Here is a 17,827-nt window from a genome sequence, read left to right as displayed (position 1 = left end):
CGTGGAGAAAGAAAGAAATGTATTGATGTAAAAGCATACTTACGAATATTATTTACTTCCCATTATTGGAATTAAATGACTCTATTTATGTCTGCTAATTGGCGGAAATTAATAACAGAACATCGATATACGACGAATCACTCACAGTTGATGGACTATCGCGACCTCTAACGAATCCTGACGTCGATAGTCGACGTCGGGGGGAGGGGGGGGAAGGGGTTAATAAAATTGTAAATACAATAATGCTGTAGCTTTGAGGTTTTTTATAATCATTAATAGACTCTCAGCAAATAACAGCGGACATTGTATATCAGAAATCGGACAGTTTGAATGCAGTGGATCCTAGACATAAGAATTTGATTCACAGACTGTGTTAATCGGCCTGTATCATTTTATCTAAATTTTTTTAAACAGATCTAGTAAGACTGATTTCTTTTAATTTGGAAGGAGGGGGGTTTAACTCCAAAACTCCCTCTTAGAATCCGCCAGTGATCGCGACATTTTCATATCAGGATTTTCGCGGAAATTTCACGCTACAAAAGTACCGCACGAGTTTCAGCACATTCCGTATTAAATTTAATCATAGCCGTTAACGGCAACAGTAAGTAGTTCGAATTAGCAGTGCTAGCTTTCAAGCAGCGTGTCACGATAAGATTGAGATGGTATGTATCGTAAAAGCGAGTGCAAGCGTGCAATAAAGGTGCTCCAATGGTCACAGTCTCGAGCTTCTTTCTAAGTTAATTTCTAACGGCTGTAATTTTCCACGGGATGACTGAGCTTTTATCACGTTTTATACCAGGTAATTTGCCTGGTATAATTGATGTTTATTCGATTTTATTTTGCATTCTTAAGTATAGAGCTTACGTAAGAGTCACCGAGACAAGTGGTATTGTACAATATGTTAATGGAAAATCTTGGATATGCTGTGGAATATTTGTGTGCTACAAATCTGCTGACTATCGCTAGCCTTTTTTGTACCAATTCATCATTCAGTTCGTTCAATTGTTGCTGGTATCGCTCCCCCATAACTGTTTCATTCGGTTTTAGAAGCTCATAGTGCACCACATTTTCCATATCCAACTAAATACAGAACATTGCTTTGTGATTGCGAATATTCCGTTTCGATGTCGATATTGATGGTTGTCCTGGATCAACTCATGATTTTTTTGCTTTGGATTATTAAAATAAATCCACTTTTCATCTCTAGTTACAATTCGTCGCAAAAAACTCTTTTTTTCTGTCTGGTAAGCAAGCATATGGTGATATTCAAACAATTTGCAATGGCGCTTTCACTCGATTCATGTGGAACCCATTTGCCTTTCTTTCGAATTTTTCCCATGGCATGTAGGCGTTTAGAAATTGTTGATTTATCGATGTTGAGTTGTTCAGCCAATTGTGTTTCCGTTTGATCGGTGTTCTCATTCAATAATGCTTGCAATTCAGAATCTACGAATATTTTGATTGACCAGTATGTTCTTTGTCACTCAAATCGAAATCACCACTTTTGAATCGTTAAAATCAAAATTTACAGCTGGAATACGATGGAGCTTAATCACCATAAGTTGTAACAAGCATTCCATGAGCTTCAGTTACCGATTTTTTTCAAATCAAGTAAAAAAAATAATAAATGTCGAAAGTGCAATTTTGTACGATCTATTTTAGACGCGTATAAACAATGAAACTATCAGTAACAATAGCGAGCAGTCTGTCATATGTCATGGAGAAATGTCAAATCTTTTTCAGTGTTGCCAGATTTCAACATTCGTATTAACTATTAATTTGTTACTAAAGTTAATCTATTGCTAGGACTAATTCAACCTCCTAATAATTTTATTATGAATGGCCATCACTTTGGACTGTTACGACATCGATATAAACAATGCAATTGTCTCATCAATTATTTGTTTCTCTTTTTTTCTTTACGATTACTTTGTCGATAGCGCGCGCATGTTTCATTTGTTTTTCAGCTACAAATGGGAAATTTCTATGATTGTGTCCGAGATTCATGAGAGAGAGAGGCGCCGAATTCAAAAGCAATCGTTCGTGGCGATTCTCAAACGATCTCACGTATATTTCTGAGTAATGAAGGTCTGCGTAAAAATTCCTCACGCAAGAAACAGAGAGAGAGAGAGAGAGAGAGAGAGAGAGAGAGAGAGAGAGAGAGAGAGCAGGAAAACCAAAACCGCCAATCGCTCTCTCGGCCGGATAGGACTTATCGATTCGCGGTAGCTTTTTGTCGGCTAGAGTTACATATTATCGTCCGCCATTAGTGCGTCATAATGCAGCATATAATATCGATAATAAACACGAATATGTTGAAACGTGAATGAAATTCCACATGTCATCAAATCGCGTCGTCAATCTCAGATGTCAATCTGACAATCAATGTCAGATACCATGTTTTCCTAGAAAGAGAAAAAAGGAAAATGTTTTTACTTTAGTTTTTTTACTTTAGTTAGCACCATGTAAGATATGTATTTTCTTGAATTATCGGGCTAATGCTTGAAAACAGACGTGAAGAAAAGAAAAATGAGAGTCATCAGAGCTGCGAGATACGTGCAGGTGGGAGAAAAGAGACAGAAAAAAAGGAGGGGGACAGAGAATGAATGACCGTGAGAGAGAAAGAGCGAGAGAAAGAGCAGAGGAGGGAGAGATCGGCAAGTCGTTCTATAACAGTACAACTTTCAGCGTGGGCTACGACAGTGCTCGGTAAGTTCGCGAGCGTGGCACTCGCGCGATTCAACCCAGTCTTGTGAATTCGCAAACGCGGAAGAGTGCAGAACGCGACGAAAGCGCAGCGATCGCAGAAAATCGGCGGGATTAAGTCGGGACGTATAGAGCATCTTACTCGACAGGTACTCGATATATATTTCTATCTGTATCGAGTTTACTCATATCGTGTCGTTTCTGTCGGCGGAACCTCCCTCGAAAGCCGTTGCGCCGTACAATGTACGTTCTTGGATCACAGTCGCTCGCCAGCGTAAAACTCAACCAATCTTAATGAATTTTTGTTTTTTAATACGGGGAAAACTCCAGCAATAACGAGGTATTGCGGAAAATTGGGTACTTATGAACCTAACCGATAAAAAACGCATATAATTCATATGGGATAGACACTCGTATAAACTTAAGGATCTTGTAACCCAAACATTTAATTAGAAGGTCTAAGGCTCTAGTATTGTAAATACTAGAAAATACGTGACTTATAAGTTAGATTTATCCAATTTTCCGGAGTACTATGGACATCCAGCGGACATCTAGCGATGCATCTGTAGATTCAGAATGTCGATAGATGATAGACGATTTCATCGAGCTCACCGAGCTCGAGGTTGTATCAGGCTTCGAGAATTGAACTACCCGACGAGATCTCGAGTAATTGATCTCGAATAATTAGCGTGCTCGTCTACCTCGACCAGCCGAGACTGAACTCGACCTCCATTGTCTAGATGCAATCAAGATCTTCAAGAGTCTATTTATCAAGAGATAATCGCATTTCAATGACGATGAAAAAAGTATCATTACGACGAATGAAGTTTTATCAATAAAAAGATAAATAATTAAAAACATAAGTAACTATATAAAAAGTAACTATATAAAAAGTAATTATATAAAAAGTTTGATCGCTAACAAGAAAGAAGAAATCTTTAAATTTTTCGCAGTTTTCTCAGGCACGATCGAGACGTAGTCTCGATGCCCGTTCTCACAGTTGCGATCATTAACGCGCGATTGTTTATGTATGCGTTTGCTGTCAAGTCTCTTTCTCGGTCAGCTTCATTCTCGGTTTCGAAATTTTTATTTTCTTAATTACGAGATTCCGATCATGACTCTTAAACGAGTCGACACACACACACACACACACACACACACACATGTGATATATCGTATACTTTCGTCTACGTGATTTCACAGACTTAAAAACAAAGCGGTCGTCAAACGATGCTCGGTGCGACGCACAAATGCACACTTTCCTCCCGCTCGACGTTTATGTCTCTTCCAATAATATTAACCGCGTCTCGTCTTGATTTACATACGCGAACACACCGTCGCTCGTTCGTCGTTTAACAAGTAAACTGTCGTTACGTTAACCAGTACATATCTTCATAGCGCGTGACGTAATACCCGACCGACTACGCGCGGCTAGCGTGCGCGTTTTGTGCGTTACGCGTGTATGCTCCGCAGCGCATAAAGGTGCGCAGTTTCTACGCTCGACGTAGATAAACAGATAGCCCGCCCCGGCAGGCCTGGAAAACTCTGTGCGGCTCCTTCTCTGTTTCTCTTTCTTTCCTCTCTTCCTAATCGTTACGTCATGTAATGCCGCTCACAGGCCGCGAATTGTAGTTCCCAGGGCGTGTCGTAAACATCGAACGATAGTCGTTAACTCGACCGCAAACGAAACGTTTAAGTAGCAAAGAAAGCGGCAGAGTCTCCTTTGAGAAGATCTCTCGGAAAAGCGTGCTCGGGAAAGATCTCAAGATCGGTGAACAAACAGTCGCAGCACAGTCGTTGTTGGATGTTCGTTGAATATCGCGGAACAAAAACGAGGAGGATTTTCGAAATGCGTTACGAGCTCGAGCGGCTTCGTGCCTGGGAATAGCATTACTCGCGTGCCGGATGCGTTACCTAAATTTCCGACTGTCCGACTCAACGCCGGGATACAATGGCAAGAGCATACATTTGTCGCACGAGGGACATGTCGCTCTAATGGATCACTCGATATCGAGAGAAGCGACGACATTGTGCCTGCCTTTCCCGTCAGATCGCGAAAGTCGAAGGCAGATCGACGTTTGCCGTGAAAAGAATCCGATATACCCGACGCGCTCCGAATGCCGCTCTGGAGAAATTCTCGATCCGTGCGTTTCGGGCGCAGGATTGTGTAATTCCGCTTGTTACGTTGCACGGATAAATTACTTCGCTGCAGAAACGTCGCGGACGAATTGCACAAGAGCTAGCTAATACTCATCGCGCTCAGAATCGCGCGATGATGTAATTACTTTTCGGCCGAAAACCACGTGCGATAAATTGCGGCGCAAAAAGGGTCATTTAGAGTTATAGAAGTCGCACCCGTCGAAACTCACTATTCAAATTGCACGAGCCGAGTCGATTTTTGTTTTTGTTTACGAAGTACGATCGAGCGTATTCGTTTGACCTTCCTGTCGGCGCGGATTGAAATACGATTGATCGGCAGTTTCAGCCGAGAGGTAACGCGATTATGGCTCATAAGTGGACGCATAACGACTCCATCCGCTCGCGCCTTCTGTCATTTCGAGAATTGCATCTCTCCGTGTCAAAGAGAGAAAATGAAAAAAAGAAAATTGAAAATACATCGTTAACGCGGGATATCCGACATCCGCGAGTCTCGTCGAGTCAATTCTATCGATTCAGTCAGCCTGTTAGATCAACTCATACCGTGCCCGGTGGATATTCCACGTTTTTTTGACGATGTTTATGTACGAGAAATTAAGTATGTAAAATACAAGACCATGCGATTACCAATGCTCGATCGCTTTATCGTGAAGACGGTGCAATTGATATGATATCTTGAGAGTTCCCTTGGAAATAGATCGAAGCACGTATAAATCATCTTTTTCATCTAGTCGATTTTTACCAAGCAATGTAAGTGCTTACGCGCGTAAATAGCGCAGACTAATAATACGTTGCAACGTTTGTTTATTGCGATTGGCGATTCAATAGAAAAGCAGCAATCACGCTTCCGATCGCAATTTCCGTAAAAGGTCACTATATAGCTCACCGGCCATAATACAGATAAAGCTTAGGAGAGTTACGATCTCTTCTCGTTTCGTTGCACTTAATCGGCCTTTCACTGATTCTGATGTTGTGCTCCATCGTTGCTGACGGAAGTGCGATCGGCGTTGAGACTAAATTGGAGTTGAGGAAGGCGATTTGCCAAACTTTTCCGTGACGGCGAAACCGTGAGGCGAGCGAGAAAGATAATTGTAGCAAATTATAAACGTCTGCAACATTTCGCGCAGCAGCTGATCTTTTGGCTACGAATTGTTTCAAGATTGCGGATGACACACACTCTCTCTCTCTCTCTCTCTCTCTCTCCCCTATATCTATATATCTATGGTATCTATATATATGTCTATATACATTTATATCTATATATCTAAATATATAATCTATATTATATCTATTATTATTACTGCCTTGGTGAGGTCAGGCGCTCTCTATGGCTGCTCTGCGTCACTTCATTCTATATTATGTTAATGCATTCTTTAACGTTCTGTATGATCACGGGTCTTGCATGGCCGTCGGCGTGTACCTGTCTTTCTAATGTAACCTAAGGGGTTGTTTCCCCAGGATGTCAATAAACTATCTGTCTATTTCTCTCTCTCTCCCTCTCTCTCTCTCTCTATCTTTCATTCTCTCGCGTCTGCTCCTTCTTCCTTTCTCTCCACAGATTGTCGATCTTGTAGCGTAGCTGCGAATTCGTTGCAGATTCGAGTGATCCGCGAACTGACGTTCCAGTTTGCAAGCATGGACGGCCTGAGCGTTACTCAATCCTTCTACCAAGGCAAAAACATTTTCATCAGCGGCGCTACAGGTTTTATGGGGAAGGTCCTCTTGGAGAAGCTGCTGTACAGCTGTCCCGGTATCGGCAAGATTTACATCCTCATACGACCCAAGAGAGGCCGCAGTATCGACCTCCGGCTTGATGACATGTTCAAATTGCCCGTAAGACACCTCGTTAATTGCCACTAATTGTCGCATCTTGCTTCCGGCTTGTGTCCGGTGTGCGCTAACGAACGTCGTGCCACCTTACGTTCCGAAACTAACGAGCGGCGTTGGCACACATGCTACATATTCACACATAGTGAACGATAAACAATCGTCGTGCTATCGGCTGTTTCCACAGATGTTCCAAAGGATACGTCAGGAAAAGAAGGAAGTTATACAGAAAGTGAAGCCGATGGACGGCGACATAACTAGCGATAATCTGGGCCTCACCGACGAGCAGCGGGAGACGCTGATTAACGAGGTGCACCTGGTATTTCACCTCGCCGCTACTCTTCGAATGGAGGCGAAGCTGAAGGACTCTGTCGAGATGAATGTAGTAAGATATCAGCCGAACGAGTGATTCTCTCATTGATTCATTATTTTCGATCCTTTGAGCGCGCAATGCCGCGGCGACGCGACTCGGCAAGATTACCGCATATTTCGCCCGCAGACGGCGATATTGGGCGAAATACAGACGGAGGTAGATCGGTGTTTCTGCGTTATGAGTTTACGGCCGGCAAGCCGAGAAAGCGCACGTGCGAATAAGCGTTCTCGGAGCGACGCCGACGGCTAAACATGAACTCTGAGCGCAGCCGACATTCAGAGAACTAATAATCGCTCGCGCGGATATTGGAGTTTACCCGCAAATGTCATCCTTTAGCCGACTCAGATCCGCGCTGATTCGTATACGCGTCGTATACGCGCAGCCAGTCTAAGCAGCCTGTATCGTTACCTCATAATCAATCCACCACGGTAGGTATACTCGATATTCCCTCACAAGAACGATCCGATTTTATCCGTATTGTAAGAGCGAAGGAACTAATTGACAATGAATGTAGAGAATTATTAGCAGCGGACAGACTTAATCGCGGCGGACTTTCTCGCCGTGCATGCAGCTTTAATCTTCTAACATCCAGGAAGTGTTCGCAAACGGTTCAATTATTCGTTCCGATTGCACAGAGGCTTTAATTACGACATTCTCTCTCACTCAACTGTGCCAAACTCTAAACAGCGATCGATCCGCGCGCGATCTTTATGACGAGTAAGAAATAAACGAGATTCGATGTCTGCACTCTCCCCAAGTTGGGCACGAGGAGGATGTTGGACCTGGCTAAGCAGATGAAGCATCTGCAGCTGTTCCTTCACCTGAGCACAGCCTTCTGTCATGTTGATCAAGAGGAACTCGGCGAGACTATCTATGACTCCCCCGACGACCCCAATGACGTTATAAGACTCTGTGAATGGATGGACGAGAGCACCATCGATATGATTACGCCCAAGTAATTGAGCTGAATTAGCGCGATATGCGGCAACAGCGTACCATCCGAATAATCCCGATGTGTCAATGATGCTCTTCGCGACGTAACATTAATGATATATTAGGAGTGGCGCTTAGTTTTGAGAGAGTTTTTTTTTTTTCTCAAAAACTAATTTACTTAAACAAGATAACGAAGGAATACGTTAATGAAAATATTTTTCCTCGTTTTCTACAACTTTTTCCCATCTTTCTGGCAAGAGATGGATTCCGCGACGATAAAAGGAGATCTTCTTTAGAATCGATCTAATTTTCAACAAATTTTCACACTTCTTCAAAGTTACGCAAGTGTATATCCTCTGGAGTATGTTGCATCGACTGGAACAAGTGATAGTCAGATGAAGCAATGTCTGGAGAATACGCGGGATGCGGGGTAAGACTTTCCATTCCAGCTCTAATAACGCTTGCTTCGTTGATAATGCAATAACATGAAGTCGAGCATTGTCGTGAAGAAGGATCACTTTGCGACGTTTACTCGCAATTCGTGATCGTTTTTAATCCAATGCTCGCTTCAATTTGCACAATTGTTGTCGATAACGATCAGCGCTGACAGTTTCATTCGGATTTAACAGTTCATAGTGCACAACACTTTTTTGAACCTACCAAATACATAGCGATACTTTTGAACCGTGAATATTGCGCCTCAAAGTGGACGTTGCCGGTTGGCCTGGATTAACCCGTGATTTTTTTCGTTTGGGATTCTCAAAATAGAAATGGATCGAATCCATTTTTCATCTCCAGTAATAATTCGGTACAACAAACTCTTCATTTTTTGTCTGGCGATCAACGAAATGCAAATGTTCAAGCGGTTCGCAATGGCATTTTCCGATAATTGATGTGGAACCCATTTTTCTTTTCTGTGAATCTTTTCCATATCATGTAAACGTTTGGTAATTGTTGTATGATTTTCGTTCAGTAATGCTTGGAAATCTACATTTTCAAGCTTTCTTGGTTGTCTCTGTTTTGGTTCTGCTTTGGTTTGAGCGATCTTTGTCGTTAACATTGAAATCATCACTTTTGAATCGTCTAATAGCCAATATTCACATATCTTAATTGATGGAGCAACATCACCATAAGTTTCTATCAGAATGACTTTCAGCCGCCGTTTTCTTCCGATTAAAAAGCAAAAGCAACGCATGTCGAAGATGCTCTTTAAGAGACTTCATTTTTAAGATGGTGTTAAACACGATTTTTACCGCGTCTGTTGTTAACAAATGACTAAATATAATGAATTAATATTAAAGCATTAAGAAACAATAGCTGTGATTGGAATGTGACAAAACTGACATTAGTGCCATTTTTTGCAAAACTAAATCACACTCCTAATATTTTGTTGTTTTTTTTCCTTATATTCATTTGATGTTCAAAATGTTTAGAAAAATTGTTCTTCAACAAACAAAACTTCCCGATATAGACACGACACTCCAGATGTATTAAATATATCGATAATGTACATGCAACGTTCATTGACACATATATCGTTTGTCGAACTAACGACAAAACTGACATCCCATCCCGTGTCGGTAGGAAGTCGCGCGCTTCCACGATCGCACGCTTATCTTACTTCCTGATTGTAGGTTGTTGCACCCGCATCCAAATACTTACACCTACACGAAGCGTTTGGCCGAGACGCTGGTGGCCAGAGAATACTCCAATATACCGTGCGCCATCGTCAGGCCGTCGATCGGTAATTATAATATACATATTTTGATAATTTTCGGAGACAATGGAGATTCTTTTCTTCTCATCTCCTCGCACAGTAACCCCCGCCGTCGAAGAGCCTGTGCCGGGATGGGTCGATAATTTGAACGGTCCTACTGGGATACTGGTTGCTGCCGGCAAAGGTGTCCTCAGATCGATGCTTTGTGACACTCGGTATCGCGCTGAAGTTATACCGGTTGACTTCGCGATTAATTTTATGATCCTTATGACTTGCGCAATCGTTACCAAAAAGAAGTGAGTATCTTACGACTTTGCTCTATTGTCTCCTTCCTTTTCTCCCCTTTTTGTGTGCGACGACGATTTTTAGATATGTTTTTAAATAGACGACGATATTTAAATTATGTCTGTTTTTTTTTTCTGTTAGTTCTCCCCTTCTTGGAATATCTCCTCTCGGCCCCTTCTCTCTGACTCGCTGAATATTTTAATTAAAGACTGTACCTTCTGAGATATTTAGGAGATAGCGTAACTCCAAAAACAATTTAACAACTTAAATCCCGTCGGTCGACTTGGAAAACATGCTAGAAATTAGAATACCGGTTTAATCTGTCAACAGGCCGGCCAGTATACCAGTCTTTAATTTAACGCAAAACCAGGAATTGCCGGTAACATGGGGCGATATATTGAAAAAAGGCAGGAAAATCATTTACCAGTATCCTTTCGAAGGACAGGCTTGGTATCCGGGCGGCAATGCGCGCAGTAACAAATTTGTGCATTATCTCATAGTCTTCTTCTTCCACATCATCCCCGCATACCTGATTGACTTTCTGATGCTGATATTTCGACAGAAAAGATTGTAAGTTTGACGTTTTCTATATTCACAAGTTCACAAGTCGACTGTTAGCTGTAAGTACTTAGCTCTATACGTATTGTAACCGTTGTCTTCCTTCCTTTTCTTCGCCGTGCATCTTAAACAGCATGGTCAGAATTCAGAAGCGAATTTCTGACGGCATGGAGATATTGCAATATTTCACCATGAGAAATTGGAAATTTTACAATGACAAAATACTGACTTTGCGAGACCAGTTATCACTAGAGGATCAGAAGTTATTCCATGTTAAATTTGATGTGGTACACATAGATGAATATATGAAAATTATTATCCTCGGCACACGGCAGTATTGCATGAAAGAAAAATTGTCTACTTTGCCGCAAGCTCGTCGGCATCAGGCAATGTGAGTATTCTTTATTTATATTATATTTATATTTATATTATATTTATATTATATATATATATATATTTATATTTATATTATATTATATTATATTTATTACACAACCTTCATTATGCAAATTTTACTCGTCGGAATGTATAGAAGTCCCACGAATTTCGTTCGAGCCCAACTTTCCGGAAATTTTCAAAGAAAAAAAATGGTTACGCGTTTGGAAGGCATTCTAACTACAAAATAACGTTCGGTGCTCCTCGCGTTCTCGGCCGCGACCGATCGAGTTGTGCATCCTCAAACAATGTAAAGGACACTTTGCATTCTCGCCAAGTGAGGCATTTAATCGCATAACGGAAGGGAAAGCTAGCGGGAGAGAAATTTAATGTTGTTTGTTTAAACTTTCTTCTCTAATCTATGTCTCGTGGACACACTTGCGCAACATTGGCCTGTACCGATCAAGTTACCACGCGTAATGATGAGCTTTAATAGTCTCCGATCCGCTGTTTAAAGAAACTTTTGGGACAGTAATCCGCATGTTACTAAAATTACGTCGGAGTCGGCAGAAATAAATTCATCAATCTTTTTAAACTTTAACTTTTTCGCTGCAGCACGCTTAGACCAGGAATCGTCCGTTGTATACTGAAGTAATATTGTAACATGTTACTAGATCCAGTCACTGAATGTAGGTTGTCTCAAAATTATCGCACAATGTATATGAAGCTTTCTCGAGCGAGAGACCAGCTCTTGAGAGCGTGCAGACGCGGCTGTCGCGGCGAAAGTGTTAAAGAAAATCAGTTTTCTCAGCTGACTTTTTAACTGACAGCGAATTCCCTTTGAAACACACTCATTTCAGAATGTACGTTATCCACCATCTCATGAAATTCCTCTTCTACTTCGGCATATTATATCTCATCTACAAGCACTTCAGTCTAGCGAGGTACCTGGATCTCATTTCCCAGCAGGTGAAGTCATTGCCGATCGTAAGCGGTGTCATGAAGAGCATATAACCTTGATACTCGCTCGTGTTTTCGACTTACAGACCAGCGTAGCAGTCTTGATACAAGCAGTTGTAGCATTGCAGAGCTAATGATGTATTTCCTACGAGATATAATTTCGTATATTAAATCGACTGGTGTACGCTCGATTTTGCGTAAAGGTGCTTGCAACACGTTTCTTCTAATCGGGTGAAAAAAGCGCATGAAATGTCGCATTTGCAAGATAATTACAGGGGCAGGAGCTAAAATGACAGTATTGCAATGGCAAATATTGACTCGTTATTATAATCCTAACTCGTAATAAAGATACTCGGGATTTCTCTGAATTCTTCATTGCGGTGGTGATTAACGTTGAATGTCACAACAATTATCATACTTATCATAATAACTTAGTGGTCAGGTTCATGAATAATGTTCTTAATTATGACCACTTGAATTTCCAATATAATCAGGAGAAAAAACGTTCGATAGTTTCGTAATCAAGTGTGCGCATACATACATATAATAGATAATTTGTGAGACGCACCATGTATATAAAGTATGCATAATGTGTGCAACGTTGCGAGCAAACGAGAAACGATGAAGACAGTTCTCTGGTCTTTTTCGATGCACTTTGAACCGCTCGAACGCAGGTTCGCGCGCTAAATACAAGATGGAGGAAAGCGTGCTGTGTAAATCTGCTTCTAGACTTCGACCTGAGGTAGAGTCTCTCTAACCAATCTTCACGGACACGGATATCTCCGATTGAGGCGAGCGTGCCGCCGGACGTCGCTATATGAGTGGCCTATACCAGCTTTAATTTATCAGACGTCACGCAGGCGTCACGCATCTTTAGGAAACTCCGACAACCTTAATCAAGAGACACGTTGATTATGGATATAGGTTTCATTAATGTATCGTCGTGTGGTTCCGACAAATTTGCACCGAGGTCATAATTAAGAGCACTACTCATGAGCCTGATCACCAAGTCATCATGACAAAGGCTGAAGTATAATAATTGTTGTGACATTCAACGTTAATCATTACCGGCCAATGAAGAATGCAGAAAAGTCCCGAGAGAAAACATGGTCTAACGGGTCTAACAGGCGAGAAAAAGATATTTGTTCCACGTAGGCGCTGATAACATATTTATTTGCCTGAAATGTAATTGCGAAGAACATGTGTTTTCTTGAAATTGCGGCTTTTCACAGAAGCGATTGCTTATTCCATTTAAGCGAAAGAATTTAGATCCGGGTAAATATGCTATTGGCACAAATGCTTGATATCCTTTGGATCTTTTTTTATCTTTCTCTCTTAATATATTATATATAATGTATAGTTTATACAGAGGTATTTTTATTGTGGAATAAAGTGTACATACAAACGCGCAACGGTACATTTATTACGACACCTTGATACCGACCTTTAAACCGCGGAAAACTGCTATTAGGGACCATCGTACGATCGATCGCGCGCGCGCGCGCGCGATCCCTTTCGTCCTTCGTTTCGGCGCATCCACCTGAGAAATGAAAAACCTTCAATTTCGACGATACCCTCCAGATCGCGCCGCTAGCCCGTTCAGGCCGCTGCTGTTTACGGATATCTCCGTTAAACAATTTATTCGTCCTTCGTTATGAACCCTTCTCAATGTCGTAAAGAATTCCTATATGAAATCTCACGACGCCCATCTCCCAGGAGAGACAGCGAAAACGTGTTGGTATCGAGCGCGGCGCCATAAAAGAGTCATAGCGTTTTCTTTATGGCCTAACGTTCCTGGACGGATATATGTATATTTTTGTCTTCAAGAGTTCCAACTTCGATATTGTTTCCCAATAGTAGATGTTTATGGCGATGGCTGGAGATATACGCGAGAAAAATAAATCGAGGCCAAAGGAAAGAGACGAAAGAGAGAATCGAAGAAACAAACAAATGGGACATCGCGACGCGTTAATGCGTCGGGGAAAACCCGGAATCTTTCCCAATGTCCGGCGAAAATCTCACCTCATGAATGAGCGAGCGTAATAGTCCGAGGGGGAGGAGGAGGAGGAGGAGGAGGTGGAGGCTGCGACGGAATTTCGACAGTGTGACGCGACGGGCATGTCAAGGCCGAATTCCGTTTCTTTATTGCGACCCGAGAATTTATCCAATTTCCCGGCTACGACTTTTCGCGACGCGACCCCAATCGATGCCTCTCTCAGGGCGCAAAGAGGTCTCGCCACGGCTATTGCGCGCACACAGCTGTGCCCCTCGGCATATATTCGCGGATCTTGTGTGAAACTATGAGGGTGGAATAAATATTGATCAAGTGTAACTCGGCGGCATCCACCTTGGAGCAGCGCGAAGCCGATGATCAACGACTCACGCCAAGTTCAACGTTGGCATTCCAGCCGACAGTGTAACTTTGCCGCGGTGCGCGTGCGTATGTGTGTGGACGCCCCCGCCTGCGGTTGGTATAATAAATTAAAGAAATTTTTCTACGATGTAATTCACAGTGGGGGAAAACACATGACACCACATGTGAGTCCTTGAGATTAGTCGGAGACGTGTCGGAGAGCCTCGTCTGGTTACTCGTAGACTCGGATTCTTCTTAAATTATTTTGAAAGAAAAACTCCCAGGAAGATTGTCGGTTGTTGCTGTGATTTTACTCGATTTTCGTTTAACTTCACTCGATCGCAGTTGGTGTAACGACATTTGTATTTAATCCTGGCACTTGATTTCTCTTGCCCGATTTTGTCGGCGTACATGATGAGCGACGAGTAAAGGTAACATTTATATGAATATTGTGCACACATAATAACAAGTCCGTCTCTATTGTTACTTATTAAAGAAATATACTACGTACATACAATGGTACTTTTGTAGAAATGTCGCGAGTGAAATATTCTTGCTAAGAAAGCTTAGAATAAATTATACCTTTCATCAACGCGCGCCCGAGAGTATTCATCCCTGAGAGTCAAATGAATCATGCTCTAATAATAATAATAATAATAAATATATACTGAAGCATACACGAAATGTTTGGTGCGTCTCTTTATCGCAGACGAGAACTCGTAACACACGAAATGAGCAGTGAGGCTTTAAAAGGAAATATCACGTGACAGTTGGCTTTTAATTTATCGTCCAAGGATATTCCGCTCGCATGGTATTTCTGCTGCGACGATATTATTCGTACATGCGATACATTTATTCAAATGACGACAACTTGTTATTACGGCATACGCAAGCTATTTTTGCGCCAGTACGGAACGATGCATTTGTGCGCTTTTATTCCCACTGTGCGTTGCGCAGTAAGCAAGTGCGTGAATTTTAGCCACTGTAGTCGCCCGACTCAAATTGTTTATTATTTAAAGATTATCACACACACACACACACACACACACAGCCATGACATTTTTTATATTAGGATTTCCATCTCCAAATTACTCGAAAATCTTCTGTTATAAATTTTATTTTTTTTTGTTTTTAAAACGCGAGACGTTCTGCAAAAATCCAAACGTCACGTGTGAGGTCTAGCCTCATTTGACTCCAGTAAATAAATTGCATCTCCATGTGCCAGATGAGTCGATTGTTAAATATTACAAACGCGTTTAAATACTGCATGTTCTGCGACTCTGTCCAACTTGACGAACGAGTTAGAAATTATGATAGAGAGATTCGCGCTTAACAAGAAAAAAATGAAAGAAAAGAAAAAAGGATAAAAAAGAAATAGATATATCGGTCAATCGGGTCCAACTGCGAAACGGAACGGAATTAGGTTTCCACGGCGGGACGGGGAGGAAAGGGTGAAGCAACAGTTAGTAGTTCCGCACGATATGGAGGGATGGCGCTGAGAAATCCCAGCTAACCCCCTCCCCCACCCCATTCCATTATTGATCCACCCCGCGCGTTCCTTTCGGAAGCCAACGTCAGCTGCTCCGCGCGACGTACAACACACGAAAGAGGTCCTGTCTTCTGATTTTATTGTAGGCGATTAAAATTGCACCTGACGGTCACTCGCGGGGCGCCGAGCTGGCCGCGGATGCTCCCTGATGACTTGGCATTGTGTCTCTCGAATAGCCGCGCGCTATCACTAGCGTCGATCCCCAGCAGCAGCACGGGTGTATGAGCAGCTCCTCCTGGCGGTCGCGAATTCGGCCGTGCGGTATGTTCACCTCCTCGCAGAGGAGTCCCTCGAGGAGCCAAGATCGAGGAACGTCACGTACGCGTTATATTATATACGAGCGCGCGCGCGCGTAATTGGGTACGCGTGATAAATGAAACACGGGGTTATTTTCCGACGAGAATTATGGACTCGTAATTAGGAGCCCGTGAGAACACGGGCTCGGTCGTTAGAGATAACGTTCGCGCTGGAAAAAGGAAAAGCGAACGGACAGCGGAAAAAGCGTGAGAGCGCCGAGGTCTCACTAAAAGACCTCCCGAGAATGTCTGTCAAGTCAGAGACGTGTCTCGGGTGTCTCTGCATGAAGTTTTTTAAGCGGTATGTTAGAACAAAGAGAGAGAAAGAGAGAGAGAGAGAGAGAGAGAGAGAGAGAGAGAGAGAGAGAGAGAGAGAGAGAGAGAGATCCATGTTAGATTTGGAAAGGAGAGTCTGAGAAAAAGATCAGGAATTTTCGATGCTTCAAGCTTGAAGAGTGCACGAGGAACGTGCCGAGGAATCGATTCGACGATTTGAGACAAGGAAACTGAGGTTTCTACCGTCTCTGAATATTTCAGAGAGGGACTCCCACAACGTCACACTCCAGATCTATGAACGTTTGCGCGCCCGAGGCGATCCGGAAATTTATGGCTCAGAAGATTATGAACGCGGAAAAAAGTTACAATAACGCGCTTCATCTGTAACGGAATTGAAGAGGTGAATTATGCACGCGAGAAGCTGAGCGCTGGAGCGCAGACCCGGCAACGCGATATAAAAGTATGCTAATGGCGCGACTCGATTATTCAATTACCCAAGTTACGCGCAGCTGCAATTTTAAGCCTTTAACAGCCTTAAGCGAGTTGGATAATCTCGATGTCTCGCAGTCACGTCGCTTGCCTAAGAAGTTGAATTATCGCCTTCTTCGAACTTATTTGATTTATCGTTCTAACTATAATGTTGCGTGTGTACGCGAAAGTTCTCCATTTTCACAACAACAGTTGTCGAATATCGTAGATTACTTTGATAATATCTGAAGAAAGGGAGGAAAAGCAGCAGATTCAAACGGCATTTTAATTTTCCCGTCACGCCTGAATTATGTTCCAAGCGCGAGTGAAAGTCCGCGGGACGAAAGGCAGGCGTGTGAAATTAATGAAAGGAACGAGAGAGTGAGAGAGCGAGAGAGCGAGCGAGAAGGCTTGTGGAGCTCGCGATGGCAGGTGTAATTTCACTAATAGCGATCTGTCAATCTCGGTAGGTATACACGGCGTGTGTAACACTCCTCGAACGATATCCTGACCCGTCGCTTGCCCTGTCTCTCTTCGCAATCTATCTGATATTAACTTATCGAATACCTCCCTGTGTCCGTTCACGGACGGTCCGCACCCTTCGCTACTCGATCGTAGTGAGCCGATTGACCTCTCACATTTGTCACGCTGTCGCGGCTCCGAGTGGACGGGGGATCCCCAATAATGAAGTGAAGCTTGAAATTCTGTTCGGCCGGATATAAGCAATCGCGACGTATCATTTCATTTTACCCGCTCGCGGCTTTCGCCGAAACACTGCCGACGTAATTAAATCAACAATCAACAGGGAGATGGAGAGAGAGAGAGAGAGAGAGAGAGAGAGAGAGAGAGAGAGAGAGGGACCACTATGGCGAGCGTGACGATCCTAGTCCCTTCTTCAAAGTTTCATCAGGAACTCCTCTTCCCTTCCAGCTTTTACACGTTGATCCTTTATTCTTCGCACGTCACGCGCTCACTTCCATCGCGACATCCATAT

At 42.7% G+C, this 17,827-nt stretch overlaps 1 protein-coding gene across 1 annotated transcript; it reads left to right on the top strand.

The window, feature by feature from the left end:
- The first annotated feature begins 2,679 nt into the window (after positions 1–2,679).
- On the top strand, positions 2,680–13,303 carry LOC105184230 (putative fatty acyl-CoA reductase CG5065). The gene is made up of 10 exons (XM_025298473.1): positions 2,680–2,855; positions 6,460–6,696; positions 6,878–7,075; positions 7,822–8,018; positions 9,631–9,740; positions 9,814–10,009; positions 10,329–10,568; positions 10,690–10,947; positions 11,792–11,900; positions 11,978–13,303. The coding sequence occupies exons 2-10, from the start codon at positions 6,499–6,501 to the stop codon at positions 12,023–12,025; spliced, it is 1,554 nt and encodes a 517-aa protein (XP_025154258.1). The 5' UTR covers positions 2,680–2,855; positions 6,460–6,498; the 3' UTR covers positions 12,026–13,303.
- Positions 13,304–17,827: the final 4,524 nt, after the last annotated feature.

Source organism: Harpegnathos saltator, unplaced genomic scaffold, assembly GCF_003227715.2.
Source record: "Harpegnathos saltator strain DR-91 unplaced genomic scaffold, Hsal_v8.6 scaffold220, whole genome shotgun sequence".
In the NCBI taxonomy this organism is placed as follows: Eukaryota; Metazoa; Arthropoda; class Insecta; order Hymenoptera; family Formicidae; genus Harpegnathos; species Harpegnathos saltator.
The sequence above is the reverse complement of the archived record's forward strand: the minus strand, read 5'-3'. Positions and strand labels throughout refer to the sequence as shown.

Bases quoted from the DNA above. Each gene is read 5' to 3' on its own strand.
- LOC105184230 (XM_025298473.1), top strand. From the start codon at position 6,499: ATGGACGGCCTGAGCGTTACTCAATCCTTCTACCAAGGCAAAAACATT. The intron at 6,697-6,877 runs GTAAGACACCTC...CTGTTTCCACAG, and splicing joins ATGACATGTTCAAATTGCCC to ATGTTCCAAAGGATACGTCA. The intron at 10,010-10,328 runs GTGAGTATCTTA...ATCTGTCAACAG, and splicing joins GCAATCGTTACCAAAAAGAA to GCCGGCCAGTATACCAGTCT.